An 18,682-nucleotide genomic window follows, 5' to 3' on the forward strand; every position below is an offset into this window, starting at 1 on the left:
ACCTGTACTTTATGAGCCTGTCCTTGGTCTCCTTCTTGGCCATCATGTACTTTAGCAAACTGGGAATTCCTCACCCTTTGTAAACCAGGAAAAGGATGATTTCCAGCCCTGAAAACCTCATCTTTGCCAGGAAGAGCCAATTCTTTGCCAGAGAGTTTGAGGACAGTAGAGTTCACAGGCAGAGAAGCCTCAGTTTAGTACCATCAGTGATAGGCCCAGGTCTCACTGCCTTTTTTTTCTCTCACCACCAGGTAACAGGCTTCTTTACACTACTCTACCGATGCTTACCCCCAAGTCCTTGCCAGAAGCTGCTTCCTCAAACACACCCCACCTTGCAGTCGTTGCCCATTTTTATTTCATTTAAAATCTGCTGTGTTAAATATTTTAGTTACAAGGTCTGTGTAGGGGGTAAGAGTAATAGACTCCGCAGGCACTAGCAACCCCCTCACCCCTCAATACATGTGTGCGCTATCAGATTAAGGACTGACCCCTCCCCCCAAAACCAGCACCCATGGGCTGGGATATACATTACAGTGAAAGGCCTGGCCCCTCCAGCTGTGTCTCTGCTGGTAGCAGGCCAAGCCCCCGCATGCAGGAAGCCAGGAGTCAGATCCACCACCAGTGAGCTGTGATTCAAGGAGAGTTGCTGGGGGCTCGTTTTCACCCCTGTGCTGGGCCTGTAATGGTGAAAGGGTTGTACCCAGGAATGGTGGTACCTCCACAGAGATCACGGGCTCTGCCCACCTGGACATGAACATTCAAACCACAGTGACCAGGCTGGTGAGAGGCAATCTCCAAGGGAAAGTAGAGCAGCTGCCACCATCATGTTACTGTCTGTGGTGGAAGTGTAACTAGGGCATTGTCAGAAGCATAACGCCTACCTCAAGCCCTGCTCTGATCAAAACCTCTGCTGCAAGCAGCCTGGGGGGTCCCCCACACTGCCTGTGCAAGGCAGATGAGTATGAAATATTTTCAAGCAAAACATGGACAGGACAGTAGCCCATCCTCTCCACTCATTCCCAGGAACCTTAGTGCTAGGCAATAAAGCTGAACCCGTCATGGAGGGGCGGGAAAAGTATCCTAGCACAACAGCAGCAAGCAGTTCCTGGTGGTATTGGACAAGCTAGAGGTGAGAATTTGGTGCTGTGAGGGAGAGAATGCCATACAGATACCTCTGGAAAGGCAGTGCCATTCAGTGGCTTGCCCACTGGATGGCAGTTCTTGTGAGATACTAAACCTTCATTAAATAGAATAGGAAAGGAGGTAGGAGCTATCCCTGTAATTCCCTCTGGGACAGCTCCAATCACAGCGAAGGGAGAGAGACTGGAATGACCCCTGCCAATTCCTGAATGCCCTGCATTGTCCCTGCTGGTGCTGCGGCCTGTCCTGGGTGGGTTATGTGGGGGCATGGCTGCTCTACAGGTCGAGCAGCAGCACGCGGGGATCCTCCACTGCTGCCTTGATCTTGCGCAGGAAAGTCACTGCCTCCCTGCCGTCGATCAGCCGGTGATCGTACGTCAGTGCCACGTACATCATGGGCCGCACCTCGATCTGAAAGGGAGGAATAAGACAGACATTGGTGAGCTCAGCCCTACTGCCTGCATGATCCCGTCCTGTGAATTTTTGGAAGACCTGGCTTTTTGCTACCCTGAATCCAGGGCTCAGCCCCTCCTGGATGTGTACTGCCCAGCAGGATTACCCACTCGCTCACTCACCCAGACTGGGTCCACACCACACACAAGACTAGGTCCCTTTCTGGAGTGGCTCCCTAGCACAAAGGCTACAACCTTCTCCTCCTCCTCCCTGCACCTAACCAGATTATATCCAGTTCTCCCCTTCATGGATAGGAAATGCCCCCTGCACACCCGAGGTAAATACCAGGGGCAGAAAAGCTGCCCTACACCCATTAGTCTCTGCTTCTCCTTCACAGTAAGACCTTTTTAGAAGCTGACACCAACCCCTTAGAAAAAGATATCGGCCACGGTCCTCAACCCACTGAGCCCTCTCCTCTGTTCACCTAAAACCTCCAATGCAGGTCAACCTACCTTGCCTCCCACAGCCACAGGTCTGTCAAAGATGGCATGCATGCCTAATATGGCAGACTGGGGTGGGTTAATGATAGGTGTCCCGAAGAGTGAACCGAAAACCCCTCCATTGCTGATTGTGAAAGTGCCACCATCCATGTCTTCAATGGCCAGTTCATTCTTCCGTGCCTGGAAGAAAAAAGTAAAGTCTTAGAAAGCACACAGATCACAGAAAGCAAAGGACAAAGGTTTAGATGTTTACTCTCTCCAGGAATACTGACTGCAAGAGCTTCGCTTATTGATCTGCTCATCTGAAAACCAGCACAAATTACTTGAAAATGCACTCCCATCTTTAGAACTGAACATTTAGTGGCTTTAGGGAAGGATTCTCTTGCCTCTGCTTCCAATCCCTGCTTTTGCAGCAGACAAGACACAGGGACTTCTACCCCAGGGCAGTTCAGCCTTGGCCTTTAAAGACAAAGGTGAAGACACACCATGTCACTAATGCATAACCTGTGGTCTTCTGAAAGGGCAACAAATAGAAGGATAGGGCTGTCCTGGAAGGCACAGGCACACCTACAGATGTAACTGGATCACTCCCCACAGCACAACTTCACATGTCAGAGATGACGACACGGAGAAACCAGATCAATTCATGTCTATCCAGCACTCCCAATTCCTCCCATGCCTCTCAACCCCCTTCAGAAAAACATCAAACTTTCCTTACCTTCTCCCCCAACTCGTAGATAGCACGCTCTATGTCAGCAAAGTTCATGTTTTCTACATTCCTAACCACAGGGACCACCAGACCCTGTGGAGAAGCAAAGTGCATGAATAGGAATTTTAGTGCAGCAACACACAGATAGTGTTATGAGACAGGAGCCAGATCACAGACCCACAAAGTTCCTGCATCCCTCTGAGCACACAGCAGGTGGTGGGCAGAGCTGCCTAATGCCCTGGCAGCCTGATGGGAAACCTGACATGACACACAGCAAGGGCTGTCACCATAAATGAGCCATTATCCTTGTCTTTGTTAGCCTGTCTTGTAAAATCAGCCAGGTCTGTCTGGATCCAGCTCCACATTCATAAAAGCAGGTGAGGCACTGGGCACATTTCAGCTACCACCTCTCTCTGCAAGAAGAGTGGAGTCCCTTTATGCTGGACCTCCCCTAGACTTCGGGAGCAGTGACAGAACTTCAGTCCTGGTCAAAACTCTGCCGCACAACAGAATCTTCTAATCAAGAAGGTAAGTCACTAAGTCAACATCTCTATCTCCATCCCATACTGTCCCTGGACAAGGAACATCTCTGTGCAACAGCACAGCAGTGTTAGCCAAAGGACACGTCATAGAAAGCTTTTACTGTTTATGCTATACCCTCATGGATTCACAACAGAAAAGGGTTTTCCTAACTTAGCCCTACTCATTAACAACTGTGACCTTGTTACCATATCTCCTAGTAAGGAGGCAGAATATTCTTGGTCCTCCATCTTCTCTCAAAACCTATCTCAGCAGTCCACAATGCATCAGATGCCTCATTTACATGATCTGTCTTCATCAGTTAATTTCTGCTCCAGCAAAGCTGAGTTGGCTTGAAGTATATGACCATCCCAGATCAAAGGCTGTGGAAGCACAGACAAAGCATCCAAGGACCTACCCGTGGAGTTGCTACAGCAACACTGATGTCCACATAGTCCCTGTACACAATCTCTTTGGTCGTGTCATCAATCACTAGAAAGAGAAAGGAAGTTGTGTTACACATGCAGTATCCAAGATCAAGGGTTCAGCAGACCTGAAGCAGCCACAAAATTTTAACAACTTGCTCTCATCTAGCTTAAATGTAACTCCAGAGAAGAATAACTGCTTGCTGCACCTGTGGGAGAAGCATCAGGACAGAAAGGAAGCCCAGTCCACACAGGTCAGTCCTCCTCACTTCTCTCCCCTTTGTTATTCCACTCCTCCAGGTTTCAGCAAGCACCTCTGACCCTCTGACCCTCAGCAACCACCTCTGCCCATGGCAGCTGCCTGAACACCAACCGGCAGGCGCTGCCCCTCTGCAGGCTGTGTACGCACAGCCCCAGCCCTGGCCATCCCTTCCTAACAGAGCCCCTCTTGGCAAGCTATCCTCTACCTACTTAAGTTGCTTTAGCAAAACCAGCAGCAGCACACAGGACTGTCCCTGTTTTTCCTGTGTATTTGACTTGCTTGTCCAAGCCATTAGTCCTGCCATGGACCGGGCCATCCGCTTTCCCCCACTCTGCCATGTTCATTGGTGAGACATGTAATTCACCAGGAAGGGTCATCACTCACCTGCATTCACAACAGGCTGGTCCTGCAGAGCGAAAGCTGCAGCTTTCACAAAAGCTGACATGAAACCTAGCTTCAGGTTGTGCTTTTTCAAGAAGGTGTCCTTGTGGACAGTTCTCATCTCCCGGATGTTGCTGCAAAATGTATGATAATGCAAGTAAGCAGGGAGTCCAAGAAAACATTGTTCCCTCGCTCTGGAACAGATTTCAGTGCCAGTCCCAAGGACTGCAAACCTACACCATGAAGTGGGAAACCACGAGTCTGCTGGAAAACCCTTCAAATGTCATAGGTACTGAATGTGGCTCTAAGGCTCCTGCCAAAGGATCTATCAGGAATTGGTCCTGGACCATGAACTCGACAGCGTTAACCTGCATGGCCAACACCGCCAGGCACAGAAGCAAGATGGGGCATGGCACATTTCCTGCTTAGGCCTGATGTTGCCACTGATTTTCCAGAAACAACAGTGCTTATACCCATGTGGCACCACAGACAGCATCTGAAGGTGTGGCTGGGCTGACACAGAAGGGTGACAAAACAGGAAATGCCAAAAGCAGAAGAGATGCATAAGGTGATCAAGACCTCAGTCATTCTGCAAGTCCAGCACCATCCAGCACACCACCACCTCTGCATCCAACTCTTCTGAGGCAGTTTTGGGAGTCAAGTGAATATGAAAGAAGTCTTCTCAGGTGTTATGGTAATGGGTGCCAGCCCACCCACAGCCCTCAATCAGACTCATCATGTTTTCCCACTGTGTCTATTTATCAAAATTCAAGCCATTTACAAAAAGTCAACTAAGCTGTGGCTACAAGCTCTGCCTATTCCAGTCTAAAACCAGATGCTCTGGAATTGCATAGTCCATCCCTCCTTTCTTCAGAGACCTTGAGTCTTTGAAGAGACAGTTTCAGCATGCAGCAAGGTTCACTATGGTTTAGAGTGTTCGCTTTCCTGTGCCTAACCTTGTTTAGAGCTAAGATTACTGCCCAAAGACATTAGTGCCTCCCAAGACACAACTGCATGACTGCAGCAATGAGGACATGGTATGCTATGGAATTGTCTCATTATGTTTTCCTCCTTTCAGACGCTGACCCCCATGGGAAGCAGAAGGCCCCAGCACAGGCCCTCATGAGTCAACCTCGCAGCAATCAATCCAAACCAGATTACCAGATGCAATGAGAGCCCCATGCCGGTGTAATGGGACACCACAATGAGCCTCTGAGAGGAGATAAAGCTGCAGCACTTCCCTCTAATCAAGACTATTTTGCCAGCCTTATTGTTCTGAGACCCAAATATTTACATGTTTTGTCTTAAAAGGAGCAGAATAGGATTTCACAAGGCAATTAGATTTGGGCACAATTTCCCCTTAATGCATTGTAACATAAGATGCCCACCCTCCAAAGCCATTAGTGCGTTCAGTCCACGCAAGCACTTGAGTCAGGAGACCCCCAGCTGCTTGGAGGGGATGGGGAAGGATGACAGTCTGTCTCTGGAAAGCTGTACCATGTGACAGCAAAGACCTCAGACCTATGCAATGCTCACCTGAAAGGCTGATGAGCCTTGGTGATCTACCTCACTGGGAGTTAAATACCTCCAAAAGCAGTAACCCAGTGGGGTGGCAGAAAGCAGATTCTACATCTTGCTGTCTTCTAACAGCCACTACACAAGTGATACTAGTCCCTCCAGCTCTTCTCCTTAGCATTTACCAGACCTCCACCAAGAAGCATACAGAAGAGGAACCAGACTAGCCCTTTTACAAGCAGCAGATGACTCCTGAGGAATGACAGGCCACTAGGAAGGTAAGTACCCCTCACACCGCAACACCAACATGGCCACAAAGAAGCTGCACAGACTGTGCTAAACACCTAAGAAAGAGGTCCCAAAAGACATGTTGCCAATCTCTCCTAACCCTAACCCTAACCCAAAGAGAACCAGCAAGGTTTTGACTGCTCTTTAAAGATGACTGCCTTCATCTGTTTCTACTCATAAGGGAAAAAAGAGGTCTGCTTCTCACCTCATATCGATCTCATTGAAAGTGGTCAGCATGGCACAAGTATTCTGAGCCTCTTTCAGCCGCTGAGCAATACGCTGGCGCATCCTATTCATTTTCACCTGAAAATTAAAGAGGTGTAAGCAGAAGCTGCCTCAAGCTCATCCAAGGGACAAAATGCATGAGAAACTCAAAAGGCCCTTCTCTTGTCATCTGCTTGACTAGTAATACATGCCTGGGGCCAAGGTTCTCACTCTAGGTCTCCCTGAGGAGCATAACGGGCTGAGGACTTGATTTCACTGCTCAGCTCAACACAGTTCACTTGTAATGCATCACTGTACAACTGCTTCTGACCTCTGGGTTCCTCGGGACCTCCTAAGTATGCACAGCTTTCCAGCATGTGGCTAACATGAGAAAAGCAAGGCTGCTACAAAGGAGGTTGCTCAACTATGTTCTCTTAAGAACGCGCAAAGCAGCTGCAGCAATCTTAGCCTTTTGCTGAGGGCTTGTGGAGGGACCAAGTGATCACACCGAGTCCTTCTGTTCTCAATCAGCACAGCTCAAGACAAGACTTTTGTCTAGAAAAGACCTATGTGAGATTGGTCCCAGCTCTTTCTCCAACCCCCTGTAAGTGGTTTCCTCATGCAGAGCATTTCCCCATCTGTCACAGCCCCACTGAGCAGTGTGTGTACCTGTAGGTATGGACACACCTGAAAAGCTCAAGGCTTATGCCAGAACAGGTTATCACCTAGCAACAGAAGCACTGGCAAGGCTCCTGTTCCCAAAGCTTACCCTATGCTCTGATCTGGCACCTTTGCTGGGCACTGCCTCCCCGGGAGGGGCTGCCGCTGGGGCTGGGGCTGCAGCTGGCTTCACCGCAGACACTGAGGGTGAAAAAAACATCAGTCAAAAAGGTAACCCAGGTAGAAAAGCTGTGAGACAGAAAGCACCTTTTTGCTCCTTGCTTAAGCAATGCAGCACAGAAGCAGCCTTGAACTGGGCTGGGACGGTTCCATGAGCACAGCTGAGCTCTCCAGTCTGGAGCAGGCAGGGGAATAATGTGGGAGGCCTCCACCATAAACACCTGACTGCTGTCTTTAACCTTACATGTTGTCCCCAAAGAAGAGAGGCTTGAGAACAGGGACAAAGTGCTGTTGCCTTACCTGGTTTGCTGTCAATGGGCTGAGTTGACACAGGTGGCACTGGTGGCATTGTAGTGGGAATTGGTGCTGCGGGAGAGGGAGGAGCAGCCGCAGCTACAGGTTCAGGGGCTGCAGGAGGAGGAGGGGCTGCTGCTGGTTTAGCCTTGGCAGGAGCAGCTGAAAAACAAGGAAGAACCATGTAAGGGCAACAGCTTCCATTGCCAGGGATCTGAGAGTCCAACAAACCTGATAAAAGTTAACCCTCCAGCAGAGTGCCTTTGTGTTCTCAGCACTACTGAACCCAGGGTGGAAGTGTTTTATTCATCAACACCCTCCATCTCCTCACTGTCCAGGAGACTGGATGCTACAGAGAGGAGGGCCGAGAAGGGAGTTTTATCAGGGGAATAATCAGCTAGTTTACAGAGGAAACAAAAGAGAAATTCCCCCCTCAAGACCAATTAGCTTTTCTAATGGTCAACAGAATAGGAGTATTTTCTTCCAGTTACAGAGGCAAACAAGAATTATTTAACCTCTCTCAGGATCCCCTTAAATGCTTTGCTTTCATCTTCAAAAGAAGACTGGTGGAAACAGGAAGGCCTGTGCAAGTTATACATGCCTGACTTACCTCCAGTTTTCCTGAGTTTGAACAGAGGTGTCCCCCCTTCCACTTTGCCACCATCAGGTACCAGAAGGGCTTCAATAACACCAGCTGCTGGGGCTGGAACTTGCACTGATGTCTGAAAAAAGGAAAATCAGTGGAATTCCCCCAGCCACTGGCTGGACAACAAGGGCCCAAGAGAAGACGCCAATACGTGCAGATACACATTGTAATTTGGCCCAGAGCACAGATATGACTCACACCATTTGCACCAGTTTTCACACCCTCCACTGGGATTTTGTGCCAATAGTCAGAAGTTTTGGGAGATGCTGGCAGTGCAATGTATAGCCTGATCTCCAGGGTACAGTCAGGAACTGACCTGCTGCCAGCATCTTCCTGACAGCAACACTGAAAGCCGAGCTTAGCACAGAATTTAACAAGAACTTCAAAGCTTAACAGTCCTTTGAAGGATGGGTAAACTTAAAGCCTAAATGTAAAACAAATCTGAAGACAACCTATGGCTTGCAGATTTCTCCTTTGTTTAAACACAAACAGGTTTCAAAGCTTAAAGCACTCTTGCAATTGGAAGGAGGAGTGGAACAGCAGCTCCAACAAATATCAGGACCACGGATGATTAATCAAATGTATGAGTAAGGAAGAGTTATTAAAGAATTCTCACTTAATGAACAGCCAGCTTTTATAACCGATGAGAAAAGCTTTTCTCCATAAAGGGAGCAGGAGACACAGTCAGGGCCTGCAAGCTGTAGGAGCTCTTAGCAGGAGAGGAGCAATACGGGGTACCTGCTACAGAACTAGAAGAAGTTTTGGTCCAGAAAACGCCTACCTTGTCTGTTTCAATCTCACACACCACTTCATCTTCCGCCACTGTGTCTCCAACAGCTGAATGACAGATATGAAGACCACTGTGAGGTGGGAGGTGTGCTCCAGCCTCCCCTCTTTACCCACAGCAGTCTCCCACACTAACCCAGAATTTTTTCACCTCAGATCTCCATAACCTCTAAAGAAAAGACTAGCTCAAACAATCAATCTGCTGCACAGATAAGAGTCTGATTCCAGCTCAAACACCTCCCTTCACCCAACATCACCCATGATGAGGGGTGACAAGGCAGTAAACCTTACCCCTTAGAAGAACTGCAATTAACTGCCTCACTTGTCACAGACTGAAAGGCACAGAGCAGGCTATCAGCCAGTGAACTAAATGCATTGCCAAGCTGTCCAATGCAGCAGGAATGGTGCTAAGAATTTCAGGGAAGAGGCAATAGCTTACCTTTCTCCCACCTGACATCTCCTTCTGTGACTGACTCTGCAAAGGCTGGTGTGTTCACCGTAACCACATCATCCCCTGTGAGAGAGACAGACAAATTTTAAATGCATTCAGAGCTCAAAACTTAGGACATTGCTTTGGCCTTGTCATCACAACTCTGCTAAAGGGGGCAGGTTATCAGACATCAGTTGCTGGCCTTCTCCTTGCTTCAACACTGATTAACATTTAAACACCAGTGAAAGTCCCATTTGACTGAAAGTCACACTGTAACAGGAATGACAAAATCTTTAGGGCCCCAGGGATATAAACCCTCAGCTGTCCGTGCAGGCTGGACAGCAGTGAGCCTTGGCCAAGGACAAGAAGGCATCTTCAGCTGTTGACAGGACAGCAAGAGACAGCAAATGATTCATCCTGCTAACTCCTGACTTTTTACTTACTATGTACTGCAGTGGTTCTGAAGTACCGGACAGTGAAGACACTGGAGCTATTTACTCTGTAGAAAGAGAGAAAGGTATGAACACAGAAGTATGTTCCTATGCAGGTTGCTGGCACCAAGCTCAAATACAGCATTTACATTCGCTTAACTGATGTGAAAGGCTGCTTGGCTATTCTGATGTAATTTTTCCAAGGGACTCCTACTTACTGTTCAAGCTGCAACAATCCAGTAAGAAAGGAAACGTTACATCCTACTGTCACTAGTGCTCTCAGAAACTCAGTGAGAACTGACACATACAGAATTTTAATTTAGGCAGACAACACAAAAGAACCCCTGTGGTTTAAATACTGATTAAAGGGTGACCAGACAGCCCACCCTGTGCCCAAGACTAGTTCAATGACCATTTTTTTACCTCCATATTAGTACTATCATCTCTACAGAAGTTGTTATATTGCTCCAAAACAAAAGAAGGAAGAGAACCATCCTGCCTATGGCAAGAGACAGCTGTTTCTCTCCACCCTATTTCTTCAAAAGGAGCTGGCAATTCAAGTGTTCCAAAGGATGATTTCTATATCTACTGACATCACATTTGGAAAACTGAAACAAACATGGTTTAGTATTTCCTCTAGCACAGGCTGCTTTGTACAAATAGATCAGTATTTCAGGCTTATATGCCTGTGCTCTTATGGTTATTTACCCAAATACATTTTTACAAGACCATCTCAGCAAGGCAAATCCTGCCATATGAACAACAGACAGATCTATAAATGACCCCTTCTCCTGACAGAAAACCTAGCAGGAGACCATCATAGAGCATACAACAACTCTAGTCAGCAGTCTTCTCATTTCTGTCCCTGCCCTGCCCTGGGTATCTGGTTCCAGACAAAGCTTCTTTTCAGTTTCTGACCTGCAAAACCTAGATTTTGTCAGGACTAGCTCCACAGTCCTATGCTGGGCACAAGGATTTCACGACAGCCTAATAAATTTCATGTCATTTCATGACAGCCAATTCATTTCATTTCTCAGCCCCTATATCTCATCAGGGCTAGAGCAGACCCAGTCTCTCCTCATTACAGCTTTCCTGGGGATACTTACAGAAGCCTCCTGCTGTTTGCGTAAGTCAGTCCCTGGCTCCCAGCCACACCTGTGAATGAGAAAGGTGTTACCCCACAGGAACATTATCCAGATGTGAAATATTCCTGTCAGGTAAAAGAATGCAGAGGACACCACTGTCCACCCTGAAAGAAACTTGGGACTAGGTGGGAAATACAGCCATACAGAGACATTCAGTGCCATCAAACCTGCCCAAAACTTGCCAAGAACAGTGGTCTGTCTTCATCTAGAGATTTACAGGCATGGAAAAAAGTGCTGTATCTTGATCTCAAAGCTGATAGGGATAACTTTGAAAAGGGCAAAGAAAGCAGCAGCCACATTGCTCACAACAAAACTAGGAAACAGGAAACCAGGACTGCTGAGTACAAAGGGTAGGAAGGAAGGCATCAGCCTTCTAAGAGATACCTCCCAGAAAGCCTCAGTTGCATGGACAGGTAAGGAAGAGAAAAAGAATGAAAAGAGGGTGTAGGGCAGAGTAGCCAGCTACCATCATTCCTCTTCTCTGTCCACTACCTGTCCAGAGATTTATTTTCCAAAACTCACAAAAGGGAAGTACTTGCACAGCTTTTCAGTTTCACATATCCCACTGTATCCTTCCCACACTGCTCGAATGTCCTGACACTGCAATTTTTATTACGAACTGAACTCCTGTCCTTTGCCTCTTACAGGGCACTGGGCAATTTTCCAGTCTGATCGTAAAGAGAGTCAGTGTAGCAACTGGAGAACATAATTATCTCAATTACACAATGTCAGAACAAAGAAAGAACCATTTCCTCACATGTTTTTTTTAAAAGGCAATATAATTTTTACCCTATCTCCTACTAAAGAGCTGAATTGGAACTCTAGAAACCAAAAAAGGTAAGCTGATTTAACTGGTTTCTCAAAGTAGAATCAGAAGTGAGTGATGTAATGTTATATAAACCCAGTACAGCTAGAAAAAACAGAGCTTGAAGAAAAACCACTTTAAGCACCAAAGTGGAGAACAGAGGCAAACCAGACTTGACATGTCACTTTATATGCACCCATCCTTTTCAAAGGAGTTTATTAGAGAGCTAGGGCTCTGCAACAGCACATGCTTCAAGCACTGCAATGCCTGAAATACACTGTGCTGCTGCTGCTGCTGCGAAATCTTTGCCAGAGCCAAAGGGATCGGGCAGAATGTACACTAAACAAAGGAGGTACTCATACGGAAACCCAGCTCATTTCACTGTTTATTCATTACATGATTGACTGAAACAAACCACAATCAAACTTATTACCAACCTCCATCATCAGCTCTGCTCTTTCTGGGTAGATTGAAATGAAGTAAAAGTGTTAGACTCACCAGACAGAGAGCATCTTGCCAGAGTACAGGTCCCCTGTAAGAGAGAAGAGGATCTATCAGTATTGCAAGAAGACAGACTCATTCTAGAAGGACTTGGGTTTTTCCATGAGATCTGAATCAGAGCCAGGATCCACAGTTCCCATGCAGGCACGCATAGTGTCCCAGAGTAGGAGATGGTGAGAACACCTACACCCTTCTCTTTGCTTTGTCTCCTCCCAGAGTGCTTTCTGGTGCAGTGATGTTAAATTTGATGCTTCTGGTTTTCAGTTGTGGCTTCAGCTGTTTTGAACTTCTCATGCATACTTTCCTCTTCAAGAAGGAACAGATTTCTAATAAAATTTGCTATGAATAAAAAGGTCAAGAGTAGCTACTGGATATGAAGAAAAAACATCCCAGGATATTTATTCCTACAGTTTTGAATGCAGCATCTAGGGTTTCAAAATTTTTTTTCCTAAAGCTATGGAGCCTTCAAACTCCAGAAGGCCAGAATTCCCCTCAATGGCAAAATTCCTACCACCATCAGTAAACCAGGAATTCCACCTTCTTGTCATGTTTGACTTCATATCTGTGTAATCATTGACTGCACTTCTAGCTCAGCATAGCAATCCTCAAAAGTAAAAGACATTTCAAAGGTATTCCAGTTACTTTCCCTATTGTCATACATTTCTCTAGCATTGAACCTGAAGGTCTAGAGAACCTAAGAACTCCTGAAAACCAATAGGAAAATATCACAGTAACCAAGACTAAAATGCATTTGACTGGTTTAGAACAACAGACACTCGAGAGCTCAAAGCACCATTACCCTGCAGCTATGTATGGCCAGACTTCGTGAACCAAGATCTGGGCAGGGCTCTCCCCGCGTGGGTGTGCCCTTCCAGCCTGCGCAGGGGATGTTTTAGGTGAGGCACAGCGTGCACAGAACTGGCCCCACCCGTTGCTCCCGAGGTTCATCTGCCACGGCCGAGCGAGCTTGGACAGTGACAGTGAAGTCCTCGGAATGTCACAGCACCCGGTACTAACCGCGGCTGGCCCTGCTGAGCATCCGAGATCTGATGGGATGGGATGGCAGAGAGGCATTGAACTGCCAGGGGACTGTCCCCACTGAGACTCGAACTCAGGACCTTGGGATTCAGAGTCTGGAGTGCTCTCCTTTACACCACGGGACTGCCATCCTGCAGCTAACGTTAGAGGTAAAAGTCAGATTTCCTTCACACCTTCAGCATCTGAAGTTTGCATAAAAGCCTGGATTTCAGCTTTGGCAGAGCAAGCAGGATGGGATAAAAATGATCTTGCATATCAGAATAACTTGAGGAGTTGTGTGGTAAGAGAACATAGAGACCAAGGACCAGTGATATGCTTAAGTTTGGCACACCATCTACAGGACTGAGTGCTGTAGTATAAAAAATATATTCAGTGAACAGTTCATATCAAAATTACTAACAGACCTGGAACTGACCCCTTGGCAGTTTAATTATCCAAGCTTATTAATGGATTTAGCTTCTTGGATCTTAACATGGAGTGAACTCAGTGATCAATGGGCAGTTCAACAGGGTTGTTATCAGCTGTGCCAAGGGTGGAGGCAGCCAGGCTGACTTGCTGCTAAGCCCCAGCACAGCACTGTGCAGCCACCACTCTGCCTGCCGGTCCTCCGCAGGGATCAACGATCCTGGACCAACAGTCCTGCAAAACCAGCTTCTGGCAGGGCCCACTGGAGCCCCTGCCCCAAGTCAAGTGAGGAAGGGAAAGCAGGAAGCACTGTGCAGACTTTGTAGAGTCATCTTCAATGCTACCGTGCTTAATCTTGGTCCAGCACTGGCCCCTGTAAACTCAGATCTGGCTTTTGTAGCTGCCATCAGTAAGACAAACTTCAACTTAACTCTGCTGGGTCAGCCACGTAAAGCACCACAATCCTCAGCACAAATGGCAGCTCCTGTATTGATCAAATTCTTCCCACTTTCCACAGTGTCCCAGATAACATGGAGTCAATCACAAACAGAATATCAAGTGACCTGAGTTCCCCTCTGCCCACTGTTTTTCTAGGTGCTTTATTAAAAAAGTGGTTAAAGGCATTCCTAGCATGCTAGAAAATAAATTGTTAAGAAAGGAACAGCCTCAGACTGAAGCAAAACCAGACAGCTTTATTTGCTCAGGACCAGTTTACTGTGAAGTTAAAACAAAAGTTTAGAAGGCCTGTCCCAAAACAAATTCCTGTGAGAAAACACATCTGCAGCTCTCTTCCATGAGAGGTGCCAAGGCCGTGTTTCACAACTGCTGAAAAATTAAGGAAAAAATGGGTAGCACTCTATACTTCTGTCTTTTAGGTTAAGAAATGAGGGAAAGAGCTTAATGTGAGGAGGAAGCCACTAATAAAAAATACTGAGATTTCTCCAGCTTACATTCTGCAGAACTACTGTGTGCCTCTCTCTTAACTACGGTACCTTAGAGATGCACGTGCATCTCCAGCAGATGCCCAAAAGGGCTGTTTCCATGCCCTTTTTCCATTAAGGAATCACTGTGATTGCATCTGTTCCTGGTATCATCTGGCTAAATCTACCTGCTACTGGAGCTTTTTCAGTGAAAATGGAAACATTTCACTTTTGCTACCTGGCATTAGCACTTTGGGTCACTTTAAAAAGACAGCATTCGTTTGGATAAAAGAAGTCTCCGTTTAATTAGCTAGTGACTCATGCATCAAGTGATTAATTTTCCCCCCTCGTTTCACGTGACTTCTCAGAATTGTTTTTACAACTGTTATTATGCCTAAGTGACCCTGGCACACACTGTCCCAGGACGTGTCTTTCAAGGAGCCACCACCTTCCAGTGGGTTACTACACACTGAAATAAATTATGGATACATCAGCTAAAGCAACAACCTGTATATCAGCAATGAAAACAGGGACCAGTTCAGGCAAGGACTCTGATGAACAGGACAGTGTAGCTCATTTCAACAGATGCACAACACAAGTCCAGTGCTGAGCAGCCCTGACAACAGGCAAAGCAGCAATCGGTTCTCCAGCCACGGCTTCTTCAGAGGAAAGCACCTGCTGCTTTGACAAGGATAAGCACAAACCACTGCCACACAACCCCCCCTGCACTGCTTTCATGGACGTCTACACAGTTATGGGCACAGGGGGCAGATGCCACGGTGGGATGGAGGTGACAATGCGGAGTGGTGAAGGATACTAAGACAACAGGCTGAGAACTCCTCCAGCACCAGATGAGGACCAGACAAGAAGAGAAAGTTATTTACAAACACCTCCACAGCAAAACAGTACTTGATTCTCAAAGCACGGAATGCAGCTTCTGATCAGACCATTGTTTCTCAGACTAGCTGTCCTCCGGCCTTTTTCAGGTCATTCTTCAACTGCCGCCTCCTCCCACCGTGACTCACACGCTGCAGGCTATTGGTGCACATTGGTAATTTCTACTTAACGTACAAATTTCTCTTCTACAGACTGATAAACCCCAGTCAACCCTTCCTCACCCTCACTGATTCCAATCCTCTTCCCTTTCAACCCTCCACTTCTGAATTTTGTACACGTCTGCTCTTCTCTCTTTTGCCATGAGGGGTTTTGCCAACTTCTGGCATTTCTTTCTGTTTCTCCAAAAAGTTTGTATTATCCCTGTCTCAAACTTACTTCCTGTGTTGCTGCTCAAATGGAAATCAAACTACTACCACCCAACTTTTCCACTAAAGCTAACAGGTTAACTAAAACATCTCACTTTCCTAGCACTCAGCTAAAACCTCCTGACTTGTAGATTAGTTTTGTGAGAGGTTTGAATATTCCATCTGACTTCTCCCTTATTCTGTGTAATTACACAGCACCACTGAGAGCTGACAAATTGTAAATAATGCCAAAATGCCACTTAAATGAGCTTGTTTTAAACTATGCTTTAATCAATTTGTATCTACATATATGTATAACTAACTATATTATACACTTAGTTATAAGTTGTTTATAGTGCAGTTTTGCATGTATACATCCATATTTATAGACACAAATCTATCTGTCAAGCCCAAACACAAGCATTTAACACAGGGTAATCCCAGGAGGAAGCATAACATAGTTAAATGTCCAACATTACAATCAGCTGTCAACACTTCCTCGCCTGCACAAGGGCTACAATCAAATCTCATGCCCCAAGGCTCCAGCTGCACAACTGGAAGAGAAGTGATATCTTCCCTCCCGCAGGTCGGCACACATAGAGCTGTGCCCGTTTCCTATTTAAATGGAAGATGTCCAGGAGTCACCGAACAACAGCCCCGGCTGGCCAAGGGCAGCCTGAGGGTTAAGCTGCCATCGGGTTGTGCCACCCGCGGTGCCTCCAGCGCAGTTACCGCCGTTTGCCGCGGTTCAGTGCCTGCCCTCAAGGCCGAGCACAGAAATTAAACCACAAACCACACACTGGTTTGCTGCCGTTCCTGCTCCGGCCGACCCGGCCCTGAGTCTCTGCCAGCGAGGGCCGCTGGCTGCCAACAGCGAGGGCCCGGGCGCTGCAGCCGCCGGCGGGCGGCGGCGGCAGAGCTCGAGGGAGGCGGCGCTCGGAGGCTCTTCCCGGTGCCGGCCAGCCCTGCCCGGTGCCGCCGCCCTTCCCGCCGGGCCGGGCAGTGGCAGCCGCTGGGAAGGGACAGCGCGGTGCTCACCGCGGCCCCTGCCGGGGTAGCCCCGCCGGCCCTCTCCGTGCCCCGCCGGGCCTCGCCCCGGGGCGGCGGGGCCGGGCGCCGGGCAGCAGGGGACGCGTCCCGGTGCCCTTGGCGCCGCCGCCCTCGCCGGCCCGGCCGCCGCCCTCCCCCGCTCTCCGAGATCGCAGCCCGCGGGCAGTACCTGTCGCAGGGCGCGCAGCGAGCGGCCCAGCGCGCGGCCGAGGCAGCGGGACCGCCACAGCGGCACCATCGCGGCGGCGGCGGCGGGAGGGGCCGCAGGGCGGACACCGGAACCAGGCCCCGAGCGAGACGGAAGCGCGCGGGGCAGCACCAACCGCCCCAGACGGGGGAGCGCAGCCGAAGGGGCGGAACCATCGCGGGCCGGGCCGGGGGGGGGGGGGGCTGCTGGGGGGCACGGGCGGGCTGGGGACGGGGGTGGAGTAATAATGTTCCTATGTATCACCAAATATGTGATAATAATATACATAGATAATATGTATGGATTGCATATATCCATAAAAACACATACATTTGTATATACACATATAAATACGTACGTGCAATAATAAATATATGTAATGATAAATAATCCTATGTATGACCAAAGCGTGCTGTTTCATAGACTCATAGAATCCACTGGATTGGAAAAGACCTCCAAGATCATCAAGTCCAACCCTTGGTCCAACTCCAGTCCCTTTACCAGATCATGGCACTCAGCGCCATGTCCAATCTCAGTTTAAAAACCTCCAGGGATGGGGAATCCACCACCTCTCTGGGTAGCCCATTCCAATGCCTGAGCACTCTCTAAGAATTTTTTTCTGATCTCCAACTTAAACTTCCCCTGGCAGAGCTTGAGTCCATGCCCCCTTGTCCTATTGCTGAGTGCCTGGGAGAAGAGACCAACCCCCACCTGGCTAGAACTTCCCTTCAGGTAGTTATAGACAGTGATGAGGTCACCTCTGAGCCTCCTCTTCTCCAGGCTAAACAACCCCAGCTCCCTCAGCCTCTCCCCACAGGACTTGTGCTCCAGTCCCTTCACTGGGCTTGTTGCTCTTCTCTGGACTCGCTCCAGCACCTCAATATCCTTTCTGAACCGAGGGGCCCAGAACTGAACACAGTACTCAAGGTGTGGCCTCACCAATGCAGAGTACGGGGGAAGGATCACTTCCCTGGTCCTGCTGGCCACGCTATTTTTGATACAGGACAGGATCCCATTGGCCTTCTTGGCCACCTGGGCACACTGTTGGCTCATGTTGAGCTTCCTGTCAATTAGTACCTCCAGGTCCCTTTCTGCCTGGCTGCTCTCCAGCCACTCTGTGCCCAGCCTGGAGTGCTGCAGGGGGTTGGTGTGGCCAAAGTGCAGGACCCGGCACTTGGCCTTGTTGAACTTCATCCCATTGGAATCAGCCCATCTCTCAAGTCTATCCAGATCCCTCTGCAGAGCCCTCCTGCCTTCCAGCAGGTCGACACTCCCTCCCAGCTTGGTGTCATCAGCAAATTTGCTGATGATGGTCTCAAACCCCTCATCTAAATAATCAATAACGATGTTAAACAGGACTGGACCCAACACTGACCCCTGGGGAACACCACTGGTGACTGGCCGCCAGCTGACACTGCTCATTGAACCAGCTCTGTATTGCTGCAAGGCAGCTGTGCCCGTGGTTTCCCTGCTCCCTTGGCACACGGCAGGGCTGGGCTCAGTGCAGTGACACTGCCAAGCGCCAGCCAAGGGGATGCGCAGGGGTAGGAAGGGGCAAACAGGTCACCTCGCTGGGGCAAACTGGCACAGGAGTCGACAAGTAAGCCCCGTTCCTCAGATGTGGTCT

General features: G+C 48.4%; 1 protein-coding gene across 1 annotated transcript; it reads right to left on the reverse strand.

Moving 5' to 3' along the window:
- Positions 1 to 512: 512 nt before the first annotated feature.
- On the reverse strand, positions 513 to 17,178 carry DLST (dihydrolipoamide S-succinyltransferase). The gene is made up of 15 exons (XM_071557823.1): positions 17,038 to 17,178; positions 12,212 to 12,245; positions 10,870 to 10,918; positions 9,776 to 9,831; positions 9,342 to 9,416; positions 8,898 to 8,953; positions 8,081 to 8,192; positions 7,477 to 7,632; positions 7,106 to 7,197; positions 6,338 to 6,435; positions 4,333 to 4,463; positions 3,680 to 3,753; positions 2,752 to 2,835; positions 2,046 to 2,213; positions 513 to 1,551 (listed from the first exon to the last, which is right to left on the reverse strand). Exons 1-15 carry the CDS (start codon positions 17,104 to 17,106, stop codon positions 1,417 to 1,419), a joined length of 1,389 nt encoding a protein of 462 aa, XP_071413924.1. The 5' UTR covers positions 17,107 to 17,178; the 3' UTR covers positions 513 to 1,416.
- Between the last annotated feature and the right edge of the window lie 1,504 nt (positions 17,179 to 18,682).

Source organism: Pithys albifrons, chromosome 6 (genome assembly GCF_047495875.1).
Source record: "Pithys albifrons albifrons isolate INPA30051 chromosome 6, PitAlb_v1, whole genome shotgun sequence".
NCBI lineage: Eukaryota > Metazoa > Chordata > Aves > Passeriformes > Thamnophilidae > Pithys > Pithys albifrons.

Coding starts and splice junctions, on each gene's coding strand:
- DLST (XM_071557823.1), bottom strand. CDS start 17,106: ATGGTGCCGCTGTGGCGGTCCCGCTGCCTCGGCCGCGCGCTGGGCCGC. Junction 9,417..9,775: donor CAGAACCACTGCAGTACATA/GTAAGTAAAAAG, acceptor TCTCTCTCACAG/GGGATGATGTGGTTACGGTG. Junction 1,552..2,045: donor CTGTGGCTGTGGGAGGCAAG/GTAGGTTGACCT, acceptor CCTCCCTTTCAG/ATCGAGGTGCGGCCCATGAT.